Source organism: Rhinoraja longicauda, chromosome 2 (genome assembly GCF_053455715.1).
Source record: "Rhinoraja longicauda isolate Sanriku21f chromosome 2, sRhiLon1.1, whole genome shotgun sequence".
NCBI lineage: Eukaryota > Metazoa > Chordata > Chondrichthyes > Rajiformes > Arhynchobatidae > Rhinoraja > Rhinoraja longicauda.
In genome coordinates, this window is record NC_135954.1 from 9,930,087 (window position 1) to 9,958,070 (window position 27,984).

General features: G+C 46.0%; 1 protein-coding gene across 1 annotated transcript in view; it reads left to right on the forward strand.

Annotated features, from left to right (window-relative positions):
- The window catches only part of LOC144608877 (transcription factor E2F3-like), a 49,433-nt gene that overhangs the window by 6,953 nt on the left and 14,496 nt on the right, over positions 1 to 27,984 (forward strand). Inside the window, exon 2 of the mRNA XM_078427090.1 lies at positions 21,589 to 21,700. Coding sequence (XP_078283216.1) covers positions 21,589 to 21,700 — 112 coding nt within the window. The remainder of the gene's footprint in view (positions 1 to 21,588; positions 21,701 to 27,984) is intronic.

Below are 27,984 nucleotides of genomic sequence, written 5' to 3' on the forward strand. Positions count from 1 at the left end.
TTAACCCACTTGTTCCTCTGATCATTCTTGTAAACCTCTGGATCCTCTCCAGAGCCAGGACATCCATCCTCAGATATGGTGCCCAAAATTGCTCTCTGTAATGCAAATGCGACCTTACCAGCACCTCAGCATTATAGATACATAGAAAATAGGTGCAGGGGTAGGCCATTCAGCCCTTTGAGCTAGCACCGCCATTCACTGCGATCATGGCTGATCATCCACAATCAGTACCCTGTTCCTGCCCTCTCCCTATATCCCTTGATTCCGCTAGCCCCAAGAGCTCTATCTAACTCTCTTTTGAATGCATCCAGTGAATCGGTGGGCGAAATGTGTGTGCAGTGGGGTTGAGGGATGGGGGAAGAAAATGGGTTGTATTGCTTGAAATTGGATTATTCATTGTTCATGCTGATGGGTCGTAGGTTGTGGTGAGGATGCCAAATTTGGTCAAAAAGAGAAAGGAAGCACATACACGGTTCAGGAAGATGAAATCAGGGCCTTTGAGCAATAGAAAGCAAGCAGGAAAGAACCTGAGCAGGCAATTGGAAAGGCCAAAAGAGGCCACGAAATGTCATTGACAAATTAGATGAAAGAAAAATCCCTCGCGTTTGCTGTCCAAAAACTAGGGAATTTGCCAATGGAGTGTCAGAGGATGTAGGCAAGGTTCTAAATGTGTACTTTGCATCTGTATTTGCCAAGAACATTTTAGAAGGATGAGGGGGGACCCTCCTTGAAGCTTATTGAATAGTGAAAAGCCTGCAGCGTCGATGTGGAGCGGATGTTTCCACTGGTGGGAGAGTCCAGAACCAGAGGAGGGCTTGGCCTCAATAAAAGGACGCATACCGTTAGAAAGTAAATGAGAAGGAATTCCTTTAGAGGGTGGTGAATCTGTGGAATTCATTGTCACAGGCGGCAGTGGAGGCCAAGTCATTGTTTAAGGCGGAGATTGACTGATTCTTGATTAGTGCAGGTGTCAGGAGTTATGGGGAGAAGGCTGGAGAATGGGGTTGAGTGGGAGAGATAGATCAGCCATGATTGAATAGTGGAATAGACTTGATGGCCGAATGGCCTAATTCTGCTCTTATGACTTATGAACTTAATACATCTATTCCATTGGTGTTAACTGTTCTCTTAAGTTCCACATTCTTGTCACACTTGGTGACTGTCTTATTCTTCTATTGTCTACTCTTCCTGTCAATAAAACACTTTCTTTTTGCATTATATACTGTAAAATCTTTCATGTTTTAAAAAGTCCTTTAAGCTACCCGTAGCCTTCTCAAGAGCAGAATCAGCCTATGTAGTCTCCAACCTTTGGTTATTTTTCCAATTTTTGCCTATACTGTCAGTTTTCAAAGCCGCAGCGAAATATTTAATGTTTTATTTGCTTTGGCTTGTTCGTCCAAGTCGAGATGCCCATTTCTGGAGACTTCTGCTCACTATAGTTGCTCTTTTGCTTTCATTATGGTTATAAAAACCTTTAATAAATTCTGCAATGTTTGCTTTGCTGACTTTAAAACTTGCTGCATAGTGGAATGGTTTAATGTCTGAACGTAGTTCTGTTGTATTTTGTTTAAAGTTGAGAAGCCTTTGTTTTGCTTGCGCTGAAATTCCACAGAGCTGTTAGGTCAGGTTTTGATAAGGTTTTCAAGACAAGCTACTGACTTGTTCATCTTTGCACGATGCAGAAGGACATTAAATATCTTCTAAAATCTTATCGAAATGTATAAGATTATTAAGGGGTTGGACACGTTAGAGGCAGGAAACATGTTCCCAATGTTGGGGGAGTCCAGAACAAGGGGCCACAGTTTAAGAATAAGGGGTAGGCCATTTATAACTGATATGAGGAAAAACCTTTTCAGTTAGAGTTGTGAATCTCTGCAATTCTCTGCCTCAGAAGGCAGTGGAGGCCAATTCTCTGAATGCATTCAAGAGAGAGCTAGATAGAGTTCTTAGGATAGCAGAGTCAGGGGGTATGGGGAGAAGGCAGGAACGGGGTACTGATTGAGAATGATCAGCCATGATCACATTGAATGGCGGTGCTGGCTCGAAGGGCCGAATGGCCTCCTCCTGCACCTATTGTCTATTGTCTTAAAATGGCAGGCAAATTAACAATGGTGCAGGGAGCCTTTGGTGTGACTAAATGGCATCGCCACACCTATCTGTACTCCTCAAAAGACCAGTAAGGGTGTCAAAGGTTATGGGGAGAAGGCAGGAGGATTAGGTTGAGAGGGAAAGATAAATCAGCCATGATTGAATGGCGGAATAGACTTGATTCATAAGCGATAGGATGAGAATTAGACCATTCGGCCCGTCAAGGAATGAGTGGGGAAACATATGATGAGCATTTGACGGCACTGGGTCTCTATTTGCTGGAGTTCAGAAGGATGAGGGGCACTGAAACTTACTGAATAGTGAAAGGCCTGGATAGAGTGGATGTGGAGAGGATGTTTCCACTCGTGGGAGAGTCTTGGATCAGAGGCCATAGCCTCAGAATTAAAGGACGTTCATTTAGGAAGGAGATGAGGAATTTCTTTAATCAGAGGGAGGTGAATCTGTGAAATTCATTGCCACAGAAGGTTGTGGAGGCTAAGTCAATGGATATTTTTAAGTTAGAGATAGACAGATTCTTGATTGGTACAGGTGTCAGGGGTTATGGGGAGATGGCAGGAGAATGGGGTTAAGAGGGAAAGATAGTTCAGCCATGATTGAATGGCAGAGCAGACTTGACTTATGATCTTGTGAAGACTGCTGGAGCCATTCTTTTTTAATGTTTGTGAATTTAGTTTATTCCGCCTCACATTTATTTTATAGGCAGCCATACCTTGTTGCTGGGTTTTAATCAAGGCTTTCACAAGGCCGTTACGTTGCAACATCTTGTACGTAGCCTTTGGAAGAAAGTTGCTGCAAGAGTAGAGACCAAACATTACAAAATAATTGTTCGATGGCCACATTGGCCTGGGATGTTTTAAGTAGAAACTTGTTGCCAAGTAAACTATACAGTTAACTGTAAACTTAGCTACTTTTACGTTTGGACATTGGAGGACTTGAGTCGATGGTTACAAGTTTTTTTTTTTGTCATGCCTCCATGAGTTGGAATTTTAATATTTTGCTTGGCTGTACATCATAATAACAACCAGAGATCAATTAAAAATGTCCCGCTGAGTTACTCCGGCATTTCGTGCCTATCTTCAATTAAACATAATATGCTTCAGCTTTGGTGACAGTGAAGGAGCTAAATCTGTTCCACGTCATTTTTGGAGAAGTTTAAATTGGTAAAGAAGAATCAGCACGGATTAACTTCAAGTAACACCTGCATTCCCCCCTCTTTCCATCCCTCCCCCACCCAAGTCATAAGTGATAGGAGCAGAATTAGGCCATTTGGGCCATCAAGTCTACTCTGCCATTCAATCATGGCTGATCTATCTCTTCCTCCTGAGGGAATGTGCAGACCAATTATCTGAGGTCTTCACAAAAATCTTCAACCTGTCCCTTTTAAAATCCACCATCCCTCCCTGCCTGAAGTCCGCCATAATCATCCCACTGCCGAAAAAGTCTGTCATCAGCGGTCTTAACGACTACCGTCCGGTAGCACTCACACCGGTCATCACAAAGTGCTTCGAGAGACTGGTCCTGCAGCACATCAAAGCCAGCCTCCCACCCACCTTCGACCCACACCAGTTTGCCTACAGAGCAAATAGGTCTACAGGGGATGCCATCGACACTGCTCTTCACACTGCACTGACCCACCTTGAACACCAGGGGAGCTATGTGAGGATGCTCTTCCTCGACTTCAGCTCTGCCTTTAACACGGTCATCCCGAGCAGACTGGTCACCAAACTTTCCGACCTTGGATTTTCCCAAACCATCTGCCAATGGATCAAGGACTTCCTGACCAACCGCCCCCAGACCGTCAAAATAGGTCCTCACCTCTCCTCCACCATTACACTGAGCACCGGCTCACCACAGGGCTGTGTGTTGAGCCCCATCCTTTACTCCCTCTACACTCACGACTGCGCCCCCACCCATCCCACCAACACCATCATCAAGTTCGCGGATGACACGACTGTGGTTGGACTCATCTCAGAAGGAGATGAGACAGCCTATAGGGATGAAATCCAAAGGCTGGCAGCATGGTGTTCCGTGAACAATCTGGTCCTGAACTCCTCCAAAACAAAGGAACTTATAATTGACTTTAGAAAAACCAGTGGAGATTACGACCCACTCTACATCAATGGGGTCTGTGTGGAAAGGGTACCAGCTTTCAGGTTCCTGGGTACGCACATCGCAGAGGATCTTACCTGGTCTACCAACACCATCACCACAGTAAAGAAGGCACAGCAGAGACTCCACTTCCTGAGGATCCTCAGGAAAACCAACCTGCAGGAGAAGCTCATGTTGTCCTTCTATCGCTGCTCCATCGAGAGTGTGCTGGCATACTATATAACCACATGGTATGCCAGCTGCTCAGAAAAGGACAGGAAGGCCCTTCAGAGGGTCATCACGACGGCCCAGAAGATCATCGGCTGCTCACTGCCCTCCCTGGAGCACCTGTTCAGCCTACGCTGCCTCAGTAGAGCAGGCAAAATAATAAAAGATCCATCCCACCCCGGCCACCGTCTGTTTGTTCATCTGCCCTCTGGTCGACGTTTCAGGTCGATCAAATCCCGAACAAACAGACTTAAGAACAGTTTTTACCCCAGGGCCATACGAGAACTGAACACTACCTTTGCACTAGGCAACACCGTTAAAAAATCTTGTACTTAATATAATTGTATTTATGTATTTATTTGTTTTGCATTTATTGCATATATGTTTGTACGCACCGTCAGGATTGGCTATTTTTTAATTTCGTTGTACTCGTTGCAATGACAATAAATGAATATTATTATTATTATTATTCTTGTGCCTTCTATCAATAGTTCCTGACACCCGTACTAATCAAGAATTTATCTATCATTGCCTTAAAAATATCCATTGACTTGGTCTCCACAGCCTTCTGTGGCAAAGAATTCCTCAGATTCACCACCCTCTGACTAAAGAAATTCCTCTTCATCTCCTTCCTAAAAGAACGTCCTTTAATTCTGAGGTTATGATCTCTGTTTCCAGACTTTCCTACTAGTGGAAACACCCTCTAGTGGAAAATCACCTCAGCTTCTTGTTCTCTCCCAGCAAACAGCTAACTATGGCCTGTTTCCTTTATCATCATTACTTTTTTTGCACATCTTTCATTCATTTGTTCTACATCTCTTGTTTTCCCTTTCCCCGATTCAGTCTAAAGAAGGGTCTCAACCCGAAACATCACCATTCCTTCTCTCCAGAGATGCTGCCTGGCCTGCTGAGTTCATCCAGCACTTTGTCTATCTTTGCTAAAGACTATTTGTGTTTGACTAACTCAATTTAACAAAAGAAATGAAGTAATTGAGATGGTGAAAAGGAATGCAGTGGATGTTGTTTACATGGGTTGTCAGAAGGCATTTGATAAGCTGATCAATGATTCCAGGAATGTGTGGGTTAGTATATGATGAGCGTTTGACAGCACTGGGCCTGTACTTGCTGGAGTTTAGAGGGTTGAGGGGGGACCTCATTGAAATTACAGAATAATGAAAGACTTGGGTAGAATGGATGAGGAGAGGATATTTCCACTCGTGGGAGAGTCTAGGACCAGAGATCATAGCCTCAGAATTAAAAGGTGCTCTTTTAGAAAGGAGGTGAGGAGGAACAGCTTTAGTCAGAGGGTAGTTAATCTGTGGAGTTCATTGCCACAGAGGGCTGTGGAGGCCAAGTCAGTTGATAATTTAAGGCAGAGATAGACAAATTCTTGATTAGTATGGGTGTCGAGGATTGTGGGGAGAAGGTAGAAAAATGGGATTATTTGGCAGAGATCGGCCATGATTGAATGGTGGAGTGGACTTGATGGGCCAAATGGTCCAATTCTACTCCTATTACTTGTGAACTTGTGAAGTAAAACAGAGGTCCTTGGAACTAAATGGTCAGTAGCATCCTGAGCAAGGAGTAAACTCTGAGGCAGACAACTAGAGAACAGTACAGAATGTATTTTCCCCCCAGACTGGACTGTGTCAGATGTGGTGAGATTCAGTGGTCAGTGCTATGACTAAGAAGGTCTGAAGAAGGGTCTCGACCCGAAATGTTACATACTCCTTTTCTCCAGAGAAGCCGCCTGACCCGCTGAGTTACTCCAGCATTTTGGTCTATCTTTAATGCTCTGACTAATTGTTTTTTGAAATGTATTTATGATTAGACATGAACGTGGCAGTCTTAGGTGTTGGTTCCGAGAGTGAGGGATTGTACTTGAGTAAAAAAAACAAGTGCTGGAGGAACTCGGTGGGTAAGACAACATCTGCGGATGGAAATGGGCAGACTATGTTTCAAAATGTGCAGAGAATGTAAAGCCTAGAATCAGAGAGGATAAAAATGGACCAAAAGGCGCAGCGGTAGAGTTGCTGCCTTACAGCGCCAGAGACCCGGGTTCATTCCTGACTATGGATACTATCTGTACAAAGTTTGTGCATTCTTCCTGTGACCACGGTGGCGCAGCGGTAGAGTTGCTGCCTTACAGCGAATGCAGCGCCGGAGACTCAGGTTCGATCCTGACTACGGGCGCCGTCTGTGCGGAGTTTGTACGTTTGCCCCGTGACCTGCGTGGGTTTTCTCCGAGATCTTCGGTTTCCTCCCACACTCCAAAGATGTACAGGTCTGTAGGTTAATTGGCTGGGCAAATGTAAAAAAAATTGTCCCTAGTGTGTGTAGGATTGTGTTAATGTGCGGGGATCGCTGGGCGGCATGGACCCAGTGGGCCGAAGGGCCTGTTTCCGCGCTGTATCTCTAAATCTAAAAAATCTAAAAACCATATGGGTTTTCTCCGGGTGCTCCGGTTTCATCTCGCACTCCAAAGACGTACAGGTTTGTGGGTTAATTGGCTTTGGTAAAAGTGTAGGACAGTGGGCTGGTGTGCAGGGTGATCGCTGATCGACGCGGACTCGGTGGTCCGAAGTGTCTGTTTCCGCGCTGTATCTCAGAAGTCTAAAGATGAGGTGGATGCACTGAATGGTTAGAGACGGGTAGATACATTTAATATGGGGAATTGGGAAGAGATGTCCTTCAGCAGAACAAGAGATCATTCAGACCAAATGGCACTGCTGTTGATGGCGTGCGGGAACAGGGCCCCCGGTGTGTAAATGCACTAATTGAAGTTGGCAGGACAGGGTGAAATTGCTTTACTAAAGCTATGGGGAATCTGAAATTCATAAACTGAGTTGCAGAGTGCAAGGTTGGGGGAGTTGTGTACCCACCTGTACAAAACATTGTTCGGGCCACAGTTGGAATGGTACACAATTCCGATCACCACACTTTCGAAGGGATGTGAATATCTTGGGCATTGAATTTAAAAAGTGGTGGAATTTACTCGAGGGGGAAAAAACAGAACTGGAGGAACTCAATGGGTCAGGCAGCGTCTGGGCAGGGAAATGGGAGACTAAATTTCCGGTCGGGGCCCTTCTTAAGAGTGATGGAGTAGCGCAAAAAAGCTGGAAAATAGAGGTTGGGGCGGGGCAAATTTTAGCAATTGATAAGTGGATACATAGAAACATAGGTGCAGGAGTAGGCTATTTGGCCCTTCGAGCACGCACCGTCATTCAATATGATCATGGCTGATCATCCAAAATCAGTACCCCGTTGCACTTTGGTCAACGTGGGTTGTTTTTAAATGTGCTATACAAATAAAATTGACTTGACTTGACTATATCCCTGATTCCGTTAGCAGGTGAGGGGTGAAAATAGTGACAAAGGCTAGAGGTGAAATGGAGACAAGGGTAGTTTAGTTTATTAGATTTTTTTTTTAGATTTAGAGATACAGCGCAAAAACAGGCCCTTCGCCCTACCGAGTCTGCGCCACCCAGCGATCCCCGCACATTAACACTATCCTACACACACTAGGGACAATTTTTACATTTACCCAGTCAATTAACCTACATAACTGCGCATGTTTGGAGTGTGGGAGGAAGCCGAAGATCTCGGAGAAAACCCACGCAGGTCACGGGGAGAACGTACAAACTCCGTACAGACGTAGTCAGGATCGAACCTGAGTCTCCGGCGCTGCATTCGCTGTAAGGCAGCAACTCTACCGCTGCGCCACCGTGCCTCACATACACCGAGGTTCAGTGAAAAGCTTTTGTGTTGCGTTTATCCAGTCAGCGGAAAGCCTATATGGAATATTGTACAATCAAGCTGTCCAGTGAACAGGATATAGGGAATAGAGAAATGGAAGATGGAGCCGGTGACAATGATGGAAGCGACGGGCGAGTCCGGTAGGAGAGGGGACCGGGGGTGTGGCTTACCGCACCCTCAAAATCGTCTGGGAGGCACCCCAGGGCACAAAGGTGGACGGGCCGGGGGGGAGTGACGTCACGTCCAAGGGAGACAATGTCTGGTGGCCTGCAGCAGCCTGGGGCTTGCCTGGATCGCAGAAGAACTAGAGTGGGGACTTTGAAAATGGCGCCACTTGCAAGCGGGCTCAGTGGACTATTTCTGTACGTTTGTCAGTCAGGGATGTGTTTGAGTATAGGAATACTGTACTGTTGTTGTTGTTGTTGTTCGTCCTTCGGGTTCGAAGATGACCATGACTTCACTTTCAGTTGGAGGATTGGTGACTGTGGGTCCGGAAGTGACTGGTGAGGCCAATCCGGGCCCGGAAGGCACGCCCACACGTAGGAATACTGTACTGGACTGTATGTAAACGAATGTCACTGTGCATTTACACGTGACAATAAAAGCACCACTTGAATGTTTAGTGCAAGGTTAAATCTGATCAAAGATACTCCAATGAGGTAGATGGTAGATCAGGACTGCTCTTTAGTTGGTGATAGGATGGTTGAGTTGCCCGATAACAGCTGGGAAGAAATTGCCCCTGAATCTGGAGGTGTGCGTTTTCACGCTTCTGTACCTCTTGCCTGATGGGAGAGGGGAGAAGAGGGAGTGACTGGGGTGAGACTTGTCCTTGATTATGCTGGTGGCCTTGCCGAGGCAACATAAGCAGGGATTTAATTTGCAAGCTGGGCGTATGGTATTTGGTCCAAGGTTGGAAGAGGTTGTGATTGAGTTGTAAAGGGAAGCTGTTCCCATCTGCAGGTTGTTCAAAGACCAGGAGGCAAGGGGTTTAGCATTTCTTACAGAAGATACAAGACACAAGGAAGACGTAGATATAAGGAACTACAGATGCTGGTTTACAACAAAAAAAGGCACAAAGTGTTGAAGTAACTCAACAGGTGTGACATCATCTTTGTTTAGTTTAGAGATACAGCGTGGAAACAGGTCTTTCAGCACACCGAGTCTGTGCCGACCAGCAATCCCCACACACTAACACTGTCCTACACACACCCAAGCCAATTAACCCACATACCGGTACATCTTTAAAGTGTGGAAACTGGAGATTCCAGAGAGAACCCACGCAGGTCACGGGGAGAACATACATACTCTCTACAGACAGCATCCGTAGTCAGGGTTGAACCCGGGTTTCTGGGCATGGGCAAGGTGGGCTGAAAGGCCTGTATCCATGCTGTACAGTTCTAAACCTTCATAAGCTATCGGAGCAGAATTAGGCCATTTGGACCATCAAGTCTACTCTGCCATTCAATCATGGCTGATCCTTCTCAAACCCATTCTCCTGCCTTCTCCCCATAACCCCTGACACCCGTACTAATCAAGATTCAGTCAATCTGTGCCTTTAGAATACACAATGACTTGGCATCAACAGCCATCTATGGCAGTGAATTCCACGGATTCGCCACCCACGATAGAAATTCTTCCTCATCTCCATTCTAAAGGTACGTCAGTTTATTCTGAAGCTCTGGTCCTGGACTCTACCGCTTGTGGAAACATCCCCTCCACATCCACAATATCCAGGCCTTTCACTATTCGCTATGTTTCAATGTCCCCCCCTCATCCTTCTAAACTCCAGCGAGGACAGGCCCAGTGCTGTCAAATGCTCATCATATGTTAACACACTCATTTTCTAAGCCTCCGCTGGAACCCTCTCCAATGCCAGCACATCTTTCCTTGGATATGGGGCCCAAAACTGCTTACATTGTCTCTGTTCCAGCATACAAAGCGGAAGAGAGGACTGGAACAGTCGTAGAATTGCAGAGCATGCAAACGGGCCCTTCGGGTCAGCTGCCTCACTGTGGAACCAGTGGTGGAGCAAGAAAATTAGAAGTGTGGATGAAGGAACATTCAAGAGAGAGCTAGATAGAGCTCTTAAGGATAGCGGAGTCGGGGGGTATGGGGAGAAGGCAGGAACATAGCGGTCTGGAGGCTTCCTGACCCTTGATGATCGGCGTGGACTCAGCGGCGCAGCAGCTGCAGCTGTACGGTCCACAGTCCCTGGCTCGCTGCATGATGACATGTCCTCCGGCTGTGCGGGTTGGCTCGGTGCAGAAGTGTCAGTGGTTGAGTTTTCAGTGTCCTGATCCAGTCCATCTCCCATGACTCTGAATCTCAGCTGATCTCCATGTCTCCTGTAGGTGATGTCGGTGTCTCCTCCTTGTACTTTGTAAGACACCGGTCCTGTTTGATCCACTATGACTCCAGGAATCCATTTGCGTCCTCCCCCAGCCGTATTGTATAAATACACTGGGTCATCCACTGAGAAACACCTGTCTGCTGCACGGAGGTCATGGTGAAACTTCTGCTTGTACTGTTTTTTACGAACAGCGGCTGCTGTGTCCGGACAGATGAAATCCAGACGGGTGCGCACGTGTCTGTTCAGAAACAGGTCAGCAGGTGACTGACCAGTAGTGCAGTTTGGTGTGGTGCGATACTGCATCAAAAAGATGGAGACCCTGTCCTCCACATCCATTGTGGTGTGTGTCAGCTTTTTCATTCCACCCTTGAATGACTGAACGTACCGTTCTGCCAGGCCATTCGAGGCAGGGTGACCAGGAGCACTTGTAGAATGAAGGATTCCATTCTGCTGCATGAAGTTTTTAAACTCCTCTGACGTGAACTGCGTTCCATTATCCGTGACAATGTGCTCCGGCAATCCATAAGCTGCGAACAGTCTTCTCAGTCGTGTGATAGTGGCTTGTGATGTGATGCTAGACATTTTAAACACCTCCAACCACTTGGAGTAAGCATCCACCACCAACATGAAAGTGTGTCCCAAAAATGGACCAGCAAAGTCTATGTGTAGTCTTTTCCAGCTCTGGCCAGGAAATTCCCATGGATGCAAAGGCACCTGACGAGGCATCCTTTGCTCCAATTGACATGACTCACATGCTCTGCAAACTTGCTCCACCTCTGCATCAACTTTAGGCCACCATACGTACTTGCGTGTTAGTGCTTTCATTTTCACAATTCCTGGATGGCCAGAATGCAGCTCCTTTAAAACAGTTTTTCGCAACTTTTCAGGAATCACCACTCTGGTGCCCCACAGGACACATCCTCGCTCTATTGAAAGTTCACATCTACGCGTGTGGAAAGCTTTCAGAGTCTCATCCACTTCAGCAGGCCAGCCATCCATGACAAATTTCAGCACCTTTGACAACACGTTGTCTGTGCGTGTTGCACGTGCCACTTGGTCTGCGTTCAGTGGAGCCTGCTCAAGATGTTCAGTTAACAGTGTGTATACGCTGTCAGTGATGGCTGTGGTCCCTGCGTCGTTTGTGTCAGGCAGCGGAACTCTTGAGAGGCCATCTGCATTACCATGTTTCCCTGAGGCACAGTACTCAATGTGATAATCATAGGCAGAGAGAATTATTGCCCATCTTTGGATTCGAGCTGCAGCCATGGTAGGCAGGCTTTTGTGTTCTCCAAACAGTGTTAGCAGGGGTTTGTGATCAGTCACAAGTTTGAATTTCCTCCCCCACAGGTATTGGTGAAACTTCTTTACACCAAAAATGAGCGCCAGTCCCTCTTTCTCAATCTGAGAATATTTCTTCTCAGCAGGGGATAATGTGCGTGATGAGAAGGCGATGGGGCGCTCCTCCCCTGTAGGCATTTTGTGTTGTATGACAGCTCCAATGCCATACGCTGAGGGGTCACAGGCCAGAGTGAGAGGAAGCTTTTGGTCATAGTGCACCAGGATCTTGTCACTTGTGAGCAGCGATTTGCACTTGTCAAAAGCTTTCTGCTCTCGACGTTTCCACTCCCACGACACCTGGTCTTTCAGCAACCTGTACAGGGAAGCAAGCACGGTGCTTTGGTTGGGCATGAACCGTCCATAATAATTCACTAGTCCCAAGAAAGCTCTCAGCTCTTTCACACAGGTGGGGGCTGGTGCATCCTTTATTGCTCTGACTTTCTCCGGTGACGGCTGAATGCCCTGGCTGTTTAACACATGACCCAAGTATTCGATTTGTTTCTTTCCAAACTCACACTTTGAGTCCCTGACTCTCAGTCCGCTCTCCTGCAGTCTCTGTAGCACTTTATGCAGGTTTTGCAGATGCTCTCGTTCAGTTTTTCCTGTGATGAGGAGATCATCCAGATACACCACTACATTCAGATCTTTCATGAGGTTCTCCATGATTCTTTGGAAGATGGAGGGTGCTGCGCTCACACCAAAAGCCAGTCTGTTATAGACAAATAAGCCTCTGTGTGTGTTAATGGTCAACAGTTTTTTTGATTCTTCCTCCAGAAGTACCTGCTGGTACGCTGAGGCGAGGTCAATCTTTGAAAACACCTTTCCTCCACTGAGGGTTGCCATCAACTCCTCTATCCGTGGCAAGGGACAAGTCTCTGTAGTGGCAGCTTGGTTTACAGTGAGTTTGTAATCTCCACACAGACGAATGGTATGGTCCTTTTTTTCAACCGGAACAACGGGTGCTGCCCATTCACTATGTTTGACTGGAGTAATTATATTGGCCTTTTCCAGTCGGTCCAATTCAGCCTCCACTCGTGCTTTCATGGCAAATGGCAGTGGACGGCTTTTGCAAAACTTTGGGCGGGGCCCCTGGTTCCACCAGAATTGTTGCTTTGACATCACGCAGAGTGCCAAGTTCATCTTTAAACACTTCAGCGTGTAACTCCAGTACATCCTGTATTGATGTCAGGTGAGGCATCTCCTTAATATGCTTTATGTCTTCCTGATAAGACTTGTCACTGGCATGTTTAATTTCTTTCCAGTTTAAGGTGAGCTTTTTTAACCAGTTCCTTCCACACAAAGCTGGTCCTGCTCCCTTTACCACAATCATTGGTAGCTGCTCACTCTGACTGTCATATTTGACAGTGGCTTCAAACTGTCCCAACACAGGAATAACCTCCCCTGTGTATGTCTTCAGTGTGACTTCAGCAAGCCCTAGTGGTTGCTTTAAAAAGGTGGTCTGGAACAACTCCTCTGAGATAATGCTCACGGCAGCTCCGGTGTCAATTTCTAGTTTGACTTCTTTGCCATTAACCACAAAACATGCCCGGTATGCTTGTTTACAGTTGTTGCCATTTACTAATGAAAACATTGGCAACACTATTTCCTCTGCCTCCACATACTTTGTGTTTTTATCAGTCTGTCGTTTATATCTGCTCTGTGTCGGTGCCGCCGCCACTTTTCCTCTGCATGCCCTTTTAATATGCCCGGTTTTACCACAGTTGTAACACTTTGCATCTTTAAAGCGACACACCTGTGGGCTGTGATTTTTGCCGTTACATCTATGGCAGTTCCTCCCCGTTTGCTTAACCGTGTGCGCATCCACTTTATGCACTTGGTTCGGACGTACCTCGTGTCCCCGCAGCTGCTGCGTGTCTCTCTCCGCAGTCTCCATGCTGAGGGCGATTTCAAATGCCCGTGCAAAAGTCAGGTTGGACTCCGACAACAGCCGTCGCTGGCTTGCCTCATTACAAATTCCACTGACAAAACGGTCCCGAAGCGTCTCGTTCAACGTCGCTCCAAACTCACAGTTAACTGCACACTGTTTCAGCTCCGCAACGTAACTGGTCACAGATTCATCCGCCCGCTGGTTGCATCGGTTAAAGCGGAATCTCTCCGCAATAAGCAACGGCTTGGGTTCAAAATGAGTCTTTAAAATGTTCACAATGTCATCGTAGGACTTATCTTTTGGCTTCAGCGGCTGCACCAGGTTCCTTAACAGACCATATGTAGATGCTCCCATCACACTTAACAGAGTAGCTACTTGCTTCTCCGCTGCAATGTCGTTAGCCTCAAAATACTGCTCTAAACGTTCCACATACGCCGACCAAGACTCTGTCTTCGGGGCGAACTCCCCTATGGAACCTATGATAGGCATTTTCTGCTTGTTTTATCCTCGTCGCCAACTTTAACTGTGGTGTATTATGATAAGAATCGACGAGTGAGACAGGTTAGCATACAACATATGGCTGCTTTACTTCAACACCACCAGAGAGTATAATCAGGTATCCCACAATGCTTTATACCCGGAACTACGGCAAGGCTCAGCTGCCAAAACACAAAACTCAAAATGGTAAATACACCACAGATCTGATGATGAAAAGAGCTGCATTTTGTTTCGTGTTTTTCAATTAATGAGCAGCGTTGAATAGACGGGAAGACGCAAGGAGGAGACGAAATGTGTAGGAAGGAACTGCAGATGCTGGTTCAAAACCGAAGATAGACGCAAAAAGCTGGAGTAACTCAGCAGGTCAGACAGTTTCGGAGGTTTCGACCCGAAGCATCACCATCAGGGGTTATGGAGAGAAGGCAGGTACAGGTTACTGAGCTGGATGATCAGCCATGATCATATTGAATGGCGGTGCAGGCTCGAATGGCCGAATGGCCTACTCCTGCACCTATTTTCTATGTTTCTATTTCTTCGGAGACGCTGAGTTACTCCAGGTTTTTGTGTCCATCTTAAATGCAAGGAGGAGTTGCCTTCCCCACAACGCAGCAAGGTGTGGATTAATAAGATCTTCCGACACTGCTATTTGTTTTCTATAATTTATCAAATTGTTATTTGAGGGATTACCATGGAACAGATTTGATAGTCATCCAGCATGGAAGCAGGCCCTTTGGCCCAATTCATCCATGGTAATCCCTCAAATGGCGGCACGGTAGCGCAGCGGTAGAGTTGCTGCTTTACAGCGAATGCAGCGCCGGAGACTCAGGTTCGATCCTGACTACGGGTGCTGCACTGTAAGGAGTTTGTACGTTCTCCCCGTGACCTGCGTGGGTTTTGTCCGAGATCTTCGGTTTCCTCCCACACTCCAAAGACGTACAGGTATGTAGGTTAATTGGCGGGGTAAATGTAAAAATTGTCCCTGGTGGGTGTAGGATAGTGTTAATGTACGGGGATCGCTGGGCGGCACGGACTTGGTGGGCCGAAAAGGCCTGTTTCCGGCTGTATATATATGATATGATATATGATACTTTCGTTGAAACGTACGGAATAGTGAAAGGCCTGGAGAGAGTGGATGTGGAGAGGATGTTTCCACTGGTGGGAGAGTCTGGGACCAGAGGCTATAGTCTCAGAATTAAAGGACATGCCTTTAGAAAGGAGACGAAGAAGAATTTCTTTATCATATCATATCATATATATACAGCCGGAAACAGGCCTTTTCGGCCCTCCAAGTCCGTGCCGCCCAGTGATCCCCGTACATTAACACTATCCTACACCCACTAGGGACAATTTTTACATTTACCCAGCCAATTAACCTACATACCTGTACGTCTTTGGAGTGTGGGAGGAAACCGAAGATCTCGGAGAAAACCCACGCAGGTCACGGGGAGAATGTACAAACTCCTTACAGTGCAGCACCCGTAGTCAGGATCGAACCTGAGTCGACGGCGCTGCATTCGCTGTAAAGCAGCAACTAGTCAGAGGGTGGTGAATGGCGCCTCTCCACGTCCTCCACAGATGCTGCCTGATCTGTGGAGCTACTCCAGCACTTTGGTGAGTTCTAGTGCTCCCCATCTTTTGGCTTTTTTTGAAGCACTGATGAAGTTGCCTTTATGTTTGGGGGTGGGAATGATGATTTGTCTGAGAATAAAGTAACTTGTATGTTTGTTGCAGGCAGGTCTTCCACTAGTGGGAGAGTCCAGGACTACCGGTCTGAATCAAAGGATGTTCCTTTCGGAAGGAGATGAGGAGGAATTTCTTTAGTCAGAGGGTGGTGAATCTGGAATTCTTTGCCACAGAAGGCTGGGGGCCAATGGATATTGACTGGAGGTCAATGGATTTTTTTAAGCAGAGATAGATAGATAGATTCCTGATTAGTATGGATGTCATGGGTTATGGGGAGAAAGCAGGAGAATGGGGTTAGGAGGGAGAGATAGATCAGCCATGATTGAATGGCGGAGTAGACCAGACCTGATGGGCCGAATGGCCTAATTCTGCTCCCATCACGTGACCTTATGGCCTTTTCTATTGAGGCAAAATTAATGTCACAGAGCAAAAAAAATGTAGCTCTTGCTTTTCTTTTCATTTTGCTTCATCATTTGACCCATCGTCCTCCACCTCCAAGCCCCTATTTGAAGGAATACTGTTGTGAAGTAACTGTGGGTCAGGCAGCATCACTGCAGGACACGGTGGTGTAGCGGGAGAGTTACTGCCTTTCAGCGCCAGAGAGCCGGGTTCGATCCTGACTACGGGTATTGTCTGTACGGAGTTTGTACGTTCTCCCAATGACCTGCGTTTATTTTCTCCGGGATCTCCGGTTACCTCCCACGCTCCAAAGATGTACAGGTTTGTAGCTTAAATGGCTTCGGTGACCCTAGTTTATGTAGTTGTCCCTAGTTTATGTAGAATGGTGCTAATGTGTGGGGATCGCTGGGTGGCTTGGACTAGGTGGGCCGAAGGGCCAGTTTCCCCACTGTATCTCCAAACTAAACTAAACTATAAAGGACATAGAAAGGCAACGTTTTAGGTCGGTTCCCTTCTTCACATGCAGAGTCTTCCAGAGATGCTGCCTGACCTGTTGAGTTTAGTTTAGAGATACAGCGTGGAAACAGGCCATTTGGCCCACCGGGTCTGCGCCGACCAGCGATCCCCACATATTAACACTATCCTCCACACACAAGGGACAATTTTTACATTCACCAAGCCAATTAACCTACATACCTGTATGTCTTTGGATTGTGAGAGGAAACTGGAAATCTCGGAGAAAACCCACGCAGGTGCGGAGAACGTACAAACTCCGTACAGACGGCGCCCATAGTCGGGATCGAACCGGGTCTCCGGCGCTGCATTCGCTGTAAGGCTTGTACTCGCTGGAATTTAGAAGACTGAGGGGGGATCTTATGGAAACTTACAAAATTCTTGAGGGGTTGGACAAGCTAGATGCAGGAAGATTGTTCCCAATGTTGGGGAAGTCCAGAACAAGGGGTCACAGTTTAAGGATAAGGGGGAAGTCTTTTAGGACCGAGATGAGAATTTTTTTTTTCACACAGAGTGGTGAATCTGGAATTCTCTGCCACAGAAGGTAGTTGAGGCCATTTCATTGGCTATATTTAAGAGGGAGTTAGATGTGGCCCTTGTGGCTAAAGGGATCAGGGGTATGGAGAGAAGGCAGGTACAGGATACTGAGTTGGATGATCAGCCATGATCATATTGAATGGCGGTGCAGGCTCGAAGGGCCGAATGGCCTACTCCTGCACCTATTTTCTATGTTACTCCAGCACTTTGTGCTCAATGCAAGATCCCAGCATCTGCAGTTCCTTGTGGCCCCTATTTGATGGGTTTTGTTTTGCCAAGTTGCGTAATGCTTTAATTATGTGTAGGGACGAACTGCAGATGCTGGTTCAAACCGAAGACAGACAGAAAATAGGCACGAAGGGGGGTCTCACAGCAAAACATCACATTCATTTTCTCCAGGGATGCTGTCTGACCCGCTAAGTTACTCCAGCTTGTTGTGTCTGTCTTCATGCAATCATATCAGTTCATAAGTGATAGGAGCAGAGCTAGGCCATTCGGCCCATCAAGTCTACTACACCATTCAATCATGGCTGATCTATCTTTCCCTCTTAACCCCATTCTCCTGCCTTCTCCCCACAACCCCTGACATCCGTACTAATCAAGAATCTATCTATCTCTGCTGTAAAATTATCCACTGACTTGGCCTCAACAGCCTTCTGTGGCAATGAATCCCATCATGTTTTAACTTACTTGAATACAATCACATTTTGGAAAATGAGCTGGTTTACAATTAATTGAAGTGATTCCAGGTGCTGTGATATCTAATCAGTAATTATTCTTGTCCCAAGGTTTCATTTGTAGATTAAGATGATTATGGTTAATTAGATTGAACAAAAACATAGCGATCTGCACTTGGTGGAATGTTCATTGCTGAGAAGAAATGCGGTTAATCAGTTATTTACTTGAACCTTTCAGTATATTAATCCTGGTTGACTGGGTCATGTTCACAATCCATCGGCATTGATAGTGGTGCACAGCAGGTCGATTGAGTTTACCTCCACCTCTGTGTTCTCATTGCCTGAATGTTTGAACTCTTTAATTCTCAAACTGTAACCCATATAGTTATATAATAACTGGTTTCAAGTTAGATTGGAATTGTGCAATTTTCAGATTTTACCACCAAGCTTGAGTTGCATGTTATTCCTTTGAAAGTCAACTTTGGGTAGGAAAGAACTGAGATGCTGGTTTGCATGGAAGATAGACACAGAATGCTGGAGTAGCTCGGTGGGACAGGCAGCATCCCCGGACAGAAGGAATGGTGACGCTGCGGGTCGAGACTCAGTCTGAAGAAGGGTCTCGACCCGCAGCATCACCCATTCCTTCTCTCCAGAGATGCTGCCTGTCCCACTGTGTTACTCCAGCATTTTGTGTCTATCTTTGTGAAGTCTTGTTGAGGTTCATTTTGCTCCTGTTGATGTCATTTTGCGTTTTGGAGTTTTTCCAAGAGGGTTTGTAAAAACAAAGAACTGCAGATGCTGATTTATTCCAAAGATAGACAAAGTGCTGGAGTAACTCAGCAGGTCAGGCAGCATCTCTGGAGATTAAGGATAGGTGATGTTTCAATTTGGGGCCCTTCTTCAGACTGGACATGAATTGTCACCTATTCTTTTTCTCCAGAGATGCTGCATGACCAGTTGAGTTACTCCAGAACTTTGTCTACATTCAAGTGGGTTTATTTGCCATATGGTCTGTTTAAAAACTGGATCAATGAAAATCTTACCTGGTGAAGGTTTAAATGGACATTAGAGCCAAAAGGACCAAAACAACAAATTAAGTAATATGTCAGTTATTGTAAGTAAACTAGACCATGATGGTACAAAAATCCAAATCATACAGAGCAACCATAGTAGTGCAAAGTCTAAAGTTGTTCTGTGCTGAGGTAGGGTTGTGGTTAATTTTGTGCTGGGTGCTTCAAGAACCTGCTGGTTGATGGGCAGAGGCTGTTCTTGAACCTGCAGATAATGTTTTTTGGGTCTTGCTCGTGCCCTGGCGCGGGAGAAAAATGAGGGAAGAAGATTAGACTTTATTGCCTTCCATCACAGTGAGGAAGTGGGGAATCCGCTGTGGTGGATGTTTATGTTAACTTATGTAGTTGCGTGTCTTGTTGCTTTCAGTATGGCTGTATGGTAATATGAATATCACTGTACCTTAATTGGTACGCGAGTCAATAAAAGACCTTTGAAACCTTTGAACTATTTTCTCTGCACTGATGTAGAAGGCATCGGGACTTGCTGCCTGGTGTTTGTTGACCGTGGCTTGTGGTTCAAGTATCAGTCGAGCGTCTGCCTGGGGTGGGTTGTGGACCGCAGTCATGATGAGGGAAGTGATTTCCCTTGGGAGATAGAAGGAGCACCACTTCACTGCTGGATGTTCTCGGCGGGGGGGGGGGTTGCTGAGGTGGACAAGACCGCCATGTCTGAGCGCAGCAAAGGGTTTACCTCGGGGCAGACACTGCCACCGTTACCACAAGACGGCACGGTGGCGCTGCGGTAGAGTTGCTGCCTTACAGCGAATGCAGCGCCGGAGACTCGGGTTCGATCCTGACTACGGGCGCCGTCTGTACGGAGTTTGTACGTTCTCCCCGTGACCTGCGTGGGTTTTCTCTGAGATCTTCGGTTTCCTCCCACACTCCAAAGACGCACAGGTATGTAGGTTAATTGACTGGGTAAAATGTAAAAATTGTCCCTAGTGTGTGTAGGATAGTGTTAATGTGCGGGGATCGCTGGGCGGCGCGGACCCGGTGGGCTAAAGGGCCCGTTTCTGCGCTGTATCTCTAAATATTTTTTTAAAAGACCATCACCTATCTCATCCTTTTGCTGATAATTCTGTCCAGTCCACACGATAGATCGAAATATGTGTGTATTAGATGGCTGTGTTTGGGGGAGCCCGGGATATGCCATGTTGATGAAACAAGGTACATGGCATTCCCTCAAGTCCTCAAACATCTTTTCCAGGGGCTTTAGGTTGGCCAAGAGGTGGTGGGGATGATTTCACTCCGTTTAGAGATACAGCATGGAAACGGGCTCTTTGGCCCACGGCGTCCACACCGACCAGCGATCCCCGCACATTAGCACTGTGCTACACACTAGGAACAATTTTACAATCATTTTTTTACCCAAGCCAAATTAACCTACAGGCCTACAGTACGTCTTTGGAGGGTGGGAGGAAACCGGAGCAGCCGAGGAAAACCCACGCTGGCAGGGGAGAAGCTACAAAGTCTGTACAAACAGCGCCCGTAGTCAGGATTGAACCTGGATCTCTGGCGCTTAAGGCAGTAACTCTACCGCTGCGCCACCGTGCCGCCCCATTACTTGGAGGTTGTCCCAGCAACCATATATCTGTGAACAATGGACATCACCTGCCTCATCCAGTTACTGTGCCTGCATGCGACTTCCATCCATCTGTGGATAGTAAAAAATTCACAACTTTATTTATACTGTCCAGCAGCTTGTCAGGATCACATGACGAGTCTCACCCCAGACATTCCCTCTTCCCCCCCCCCCCCCCCCTATCAGGCAAGTGGCACATAAGTGTGAAAACGCACACCTCCAGATTCGGGGACTGTTTCTTCCCAGCTGCTATCAGACAACTGATAGAGCGGTCCTATCAATCCTAGCAACAACGAGAGAGCGGTACTGACCTCCCGTCTACCTCATTGGAGACCCTCGGGCTATCTTTAATCAGACTTTACTGGACTTTATCTTGCACTAAATGTTATTGCCTTTATCCTGCAACTGCACATTGAGGACGGCTCGATTGTAATCATGTGTGGTCTTTCTACTGACTGCAGTGCGCTGCAAAAAAAAGTAGTTCACTACCTCGGTTCACGTGACACCAAAGCTAAACTTAATTACACCATCGATTTGTGTTTTTTTCCCCTCTAATGTTAGAAGTGTCAAATGGGAATCCCCAGAGATACAGTGTAGAAATAGGCCTTTCGGCCCAGCAAATCCACACCGACCATGGACTATGCATAAACACTGCTGTAACATGGTGAAACCAAAATGTATAAAAATATCCCTTTAATAAAATCTAACAATGTGCTCTTTAACCACATGTGATTTTCTTTTTTTCTATTACAAATCTCAAATTGTGGAGTACAGAGGCAAATAAATAAATGATGGGTCTTGGTCCCAAACACTATGGAGGGTGCTGTAAGATGTGTTCGGATGGGTCATTAGATTGTTTTTCATTGCTACAGGCAAAAAGAAGATTGGCATTGGATGAAAGTGACCATCATTATCTGACTGCTGACATGTGTACCCCAAAAGGAAAAGGAAGGGGTGCAATGAGAAGCCCAAGTAGTCCAAGAAGTAAGTGGAATCTGGTTGTAGCTTGTGCATTCAATGTTTTGTTTGGGACGTAAGTGATTAGGAGCAGAATTAGGCCATCCGGCCTACTCTGCCATTCAATCATGGCCGATCTATCTCACCCTCCTAACCCCATTTTTCTCCCTTCTCCCCATAACCCCTGGCACCTGTACTAATCAAGAATCTATCTGTGTCTGCTTTGAAAATATCCATTGCCTCCACAGCCTTCTGTGGCAAAGGATTCCACAGATTCACCACCCTCTGACTAACGAAATTCCTCTAATCTTCCTAAAGGAACGCCCTTTAATTCTGAGGGTATGACCTCTCGTCCTAGACTCTCCCACTAGTAGAAACATCTTCTCCACATCCACTCTATCCAAGCCTTTCACTATTCTTCCAAACTTCAGCGAGTACAGGCCCAGTGCTGTCAAACGCTCATCATAAGTTAACCCACTCATTCCTGGGATGAATCTTGTATATCTCCTCTGGAGCCTCTCCAGGGCCAGGCCATGACTTCCTCAGATATGGTACCCAAATTTGCTCACAATACTAATGAGCCTGCACTAGTTTACACAACATTTACGCTTATCAACTTATTTTTTCTTTGTGTTCTATGTTAACTGATAAATACATGGTAATATATTTCCTAGTATGTTTATTTATTGCACTATTATTGTTTGTTGATTTGTTTTTAATATATATTAAAACAAATATATATATTTGATATTTGTGTATATATATTTTAGATTAGTTTTTTAGTTTAGAGATACAGCGCAGAAACATGCCCTTCAGCCCACCGAGTCTGTGCCGACCAGCGTTCACTGCACAATAACACTATCCTATGCACACTAGGGAGAATTTATAAGAAAATAACTGCAGATGCTGGTACAAATCAAAGGTATTTATTTCACAAAATGCTGGAGTAACTCAGCAGGTCAGGCAGCATCTCAGGAGAGAAGGAATGGGTGACATTTCGGGTCGAGACCCTTCTTCAGACTGATGTCGGGGGCGGGACCAAGGAAGGATATAGGTGGAGACAGGAAGATAGAGGGAGATCTGGGAAGGAGGAGGGGAAGGGAGGGACAGAGGAACTATCTAAAGTTGGAGAATTTATAATTATACCAAGCCAATGAACCTACAAACTTGTACATCTTTGGAGTGTGGGAGGAAACCGGAACACCAGGAAAAAACCTATGCAGGTCACGGGGAGAACGTACAAACACCGTGGTCAGGATCGAACTTGGGTCTCTGGCGCTGTAAGGCAGCAACTGTACCGCTACGCCACCGTGCCGCGCCACCATCATGCTGGGGATAACAGTGTAAATTTTTAACACCTCGAATCTGGGGTCAACCTTTGGTTTGGTTGCAGGATTGTTCCACGAAAAGAGCTTGAGATGCAATATTAAAGTAACTGGGTGGCTCAGCAATTGCTGTAAACTTGATGGCAGCGATAAGCAGTATACTGGCAGATTTCCTGTTTCCACTTTTTTAAACTCAAATCTTTTAATGCTTTTATGTCAAAAAAATTTCAGTTTTCATCTTCTGCTTGGTTTTAATTAAACATTGTTTAAATACAAGTTGACAATAAGGATTTAGTTTGGCAAGATTATTTGGGTTATTGGAGTTCCTTGCTCAGCAGTTAAAGTTTCGAGCCTGCTCTCATGATGTGTTGTGAGCTGTAAAAATATTGTTTTGGATGGGGTTCAGTGCCATTTGCTGACTTCAATACTGGAGAATGTCACTGACTCCAAATAAATTATTTATTGCATTCGGATGCAATTTTAATTTTGGCCATCTGAAAATGCGCTCTTAGTTGAAGTCAAAGATAGATACAAAACGCTGGAGTAACTCAGCGGGGTCAGGCAGCATCTCTGGAGAAAATAGGTGCAATGTTTTGAGTCAGGACCCTTCTTCAGATTGATTGCAGAGGGCTGGCGGGGGAGGGGGGGGGGAGAGAACTGGGAGAGAAGGAGGGCTGGACGAAACACAGCTGGCAACAAATGCCCGTAGGTGAGGGAGTTTCCCTGGTAGGGAGATTGTTGGATAGAAGCAGAGATATGAGCTGCAAAAGCCCATAGTTGTGAACAATAAAGCTTGTTGAAAGACTTTTGGTGGAAGGGGTGGGGGGAGGGAAGAAAGCAACATCAGGTCAGCCAGGGTGGGATGGAGAAGGGGGGGGGGGGGGGGTGTTTGAAGTTGCCTGAAATTGAATGTTCATGCTGTTGAGAGCTACCTGAGCACAATGAGGTGTTGTTCCTTCAGTTTGTGTGTGGCCTCGCTCGGGCGATGGAGGAGGCCCAGGACGGAAAGGTCAGTATTGGAGAGTGTGGTCAGTATGTCAGACAACTTGGAGTGCCACTAGTCCTTGGCGGACCTAGCACAAGCATTCGGCAAAGCACTGAGTCCGCGCATGGTCTCGCCGATGTTCAGGGGCCCACATCGAGGTTGATGATGTTGTGCGCATGGATTTCAAAAAGGCATATGACAAGGTTCCACATGGTGGGCTGCTCTGAGAGGTTGCATCGCATGGGATCCAAGGTGAGATTACTTGCCTTTATTCCAATTTCAGAAGAGATTTTAGACATGAAATGATAACCTTGTTTCTCTTTCCACAGCTGCTACCTGATTTGCGGAGTATTTCCAGCATTTCAGTTAATTTAGATTTCCAGCAGCTGCAGTCTTCTTCAGTTTGGAAAACTGACGTTGTTTGCCTTCCTAATTACTGTACCCTGTAGGTTAACCTTCAGTTATTTGCAGGCAAGGACACTCTTAAATGTCTTTTCATTAAAAGAAAATACGTGGCTTTTTTTTATTGGAACATAGAGTAGTTCCAGGGAGTACAGCCCACAATAACATGATGCCAAGACTAGCTCTTACCTGCCTGCACATCATCCCTCTGTTCCCTGTATATACATTTGCCTATCCAAAAGTGCCATTAAATGCTGCTATCGTAGCTCCCTTTTAATTATTTTGTTTTGGGATATGACAATAAAACACTCTTGATTCAACTCGAACACCAACCCTGGCAGCACATTCTAGGCACTCACCACCCTCAAGAATCCATCTGTCTCTGCCTTAAATATATCTATTGACTTGGCCTCCACAGCCTTCTGTGGCAAAAAAATGAAACTTGCCCTGTATATCTGCTTTAAACTTTGCCCCTCTTACCTTAAAGTTATGCCTCTGGTATTTGATTTTTGGGGGGAAAAGGTTCTGACTTGCTCCCCTACCTATACACCTCATCGTTTTATCTAGTTCCATCAGGTCTCCCCGCAACCTCTGGCGTTCCAGACTAAACAATCCAAGACTGTCCAACCTCTCCTGGCAGCTAATAATGCGGTCGTGCAGCGTAGGTTTACTAGGTTAATTCCCGGAATGGCGGGACTGTCATATGTTGAAAGACTGGAGCGACTAGGCTGGAATTTAGAGGGATGAGAGGGGATCTTATCGAAACGTATAAGATTACTAAGGGGTTGGACACGATAGAGGCAGGAAACATGTTCCCGATGTTGGGGGAGTCCAGAACAAGGGGCCACAGTTTAAGAATAAGGGGTAGGCCATTTAGAACGGAGATGAGGAAAAACGTTTTCAGTCAGAGTGTTGTGAATCTCTGCAATTCTCTGCCTCAGAAGGCAGTGGAAGCCAATTCTCTGAATGCATTCAAGAGAGAGCGAGATAGAGCTCTTAAGGATAGCAGAGTCGGGGGGTATGGGGAGAAGGCAGGAACGGGGTACTGATTGAGAATGATCAGCCATGATCACATTGAATGGCGGTGCTGGCTCGAAGGGCCGAATGGCCTCGTCCTGCGTCTATTGTCTACCCACTAATCCAATCGACATTCTGTTAAACCATTTCTGCACCGTTTCCAAAGCATCCACATTCATCCTGTAATGGGGCAACCAGTGCTTCACGCAGTACTCCAAATATGGTTTAACCACAGACAGGCAACATCTCTGAAGAGAAGGAATGGGTGACGTTTCCATTGGCGAAACCCTTCAGACCCGAAACGTCACCCATTCCTTCTCTTCAGAGATGTTGCCTGTCCCACTGAGTTACTCCAGCATTTTGTGCCTATTTTTGGTTTAAACTAGCATCCTTCCTGCACATATGGTTTAACCACAGTTCTTTAAAGCTGCTTCATGACGTTTGGACTTTTGCACTCTGCGAAGACAGGCGTGTCAGAATCAGAATAACCGTTATTGTCATCCAAAAAAACAAGTCTTTTGGGCGAAATTCCGTCACCCACAGTCCAACAATAAGAGCAATAAAAATAAGCAATAACACACCCAATCACAAACCAACACAAAACAAAAATAAGAAACATCCATCACAGTGAGTCTCCTCCAGTCACCACCTCACTGTGATGGAAGGACAGAATGTCTTTTCTCTTCCCCTGCCGTCTTCTCCCGCGGTCAGGCTGTTGAAGTTGCCACGTTCCGGGCCGCGCCGGACAGTGAAAGGTCCGCAACGGGCCGACCCAAGCCCCGTGATCCGGGGCGGGCGAAGACATTGAATCCGACTTAAGCTGACTTTACCATTCTATCCAGTTGCGTTGCTGCTTTCAGGGAGTTATGGACTTGGACATAGAATTCTTAAGGGATTGGACAGGCTAGATGCAGGAAAAATGTTCCTGATGTTGGGGGAGTCCAGAACCAGGAGTCACAGTTTAAGAATAAGGGGCAGGCCATTTAGGACTGAGATGAGGAAAAACTTTGATGTGGAAAACTGAGATGTTATTTGATGTTGAAAAACTGAGATGTGGAATTCTCTGCCACAGAATACAGTGGAGGCCAATTCATTGGATGTTTCCAAGAGAGAGCTTGATATAGCTCTTTGGGCTAATGGAATCGAGGGATATGGGGAGAAAGCAGGAACGGGGTACTGATTTTGGATGATCAGCTATGATCATATTGAATGGCAGTGCTGGCTTGAAGGGCCGAATGGTCTACTGCACCTATTTTCTATGTTTCTATGGACCCCAAGATCTAATCTTTTATTTAAAGCAGATGACTTTGCATTTTCTTACATTGCATTCCATCTGCTATGTCATTGTTCCACTCGCCAGCCCCTTGGTAGCCTCCTGTAGCCCCTTGGCAGGCCTGTATTGCTGCAGAGCAATGCAAGTTTGCAGTTGATCTCCAAATGTGCATTGGTTTTTGTCGATTACGAGCAGTGCAGGTGCCACTCTGATCGCTGTGGCATTCGACTATCATAAGATCAGAAGTGATAGGAGCAGAATTAGGCCATTCTGCCCATCAATACTCTGCCATTTAATCAAGGCTGATCTATCTCTCCCTCCTAACCCCATTCTCCTGCCTTCGCCCCATAACCTCTGACACCTGTACTAACCAAGAATCTATCTATCTCTGCTTTAAATATATCCACTGTCTTGGCCACTGCAGGCTTCTGTGACAAAGAATTCCACAGATTCACCACTCTCTGAATAAAGTAATTCCTCCTGATCTCCTTCCTAAAAGAACATCCTATAATTCTGAGGCTATGACCTCTCATCCTAGACTCTCCCACTGGTAGAAACATCCTCTCTACCATGTTCTATGTTTACCAATAATTACATGATAATATAGTCCCTCAATCCATGTTCGCAATTTTATGTTTATTTATTGCATGATTATTGGTTATTGATTTGTCTGTTTTAATGCATATATATTTGAGTTTGGTTTAGTTTTATAGTTTAGAGGTGCAGCGCAGAAACAGGCCCTTCGGCCCACTGAGTCTGCACATACTCGCGATCCCCGCACACTGGCACGCACTATACTGCACACCAGGGACAATTTACAATCACCGAAGCCCATTAACCTCCAAACCTGTACTACTTTGGAATAGACAATAGGTGCAGGAGGCGGCCATTCGGCCCTTCGAGCCAGCACCGCCATTCAATGTGATCGTGGCTGATCATTCTCAATCATTCTGTGGAATGTGGAAAGAAACTAGCACCCGGAGAAAACCCATGCGGTCACTTGGAGAACACACAAATTCTGTACAGACTGCACTTGTGGTCAGGATCGAACCGTGATCTCTGGCGATGTAAGACAGCAACTCTACCTCTGTGCCACCATGCCGACCTTATATTGACTTTTTTTTCTTTTTTGTTTATTACGGGTTTTATAGTAGAGTACTACTATGTTTACATATCGGTTGTGCTGCTGCAAGTAAGAATTTCATTGTTCCGTTTTGGAACAAATGAAATAAAGCACTCTTGACTCTTCACTTATTTTGGGCCTCCTTAAAGCCTAAATGAGCTGTATTTATTGAATCCTCTTGCCTAT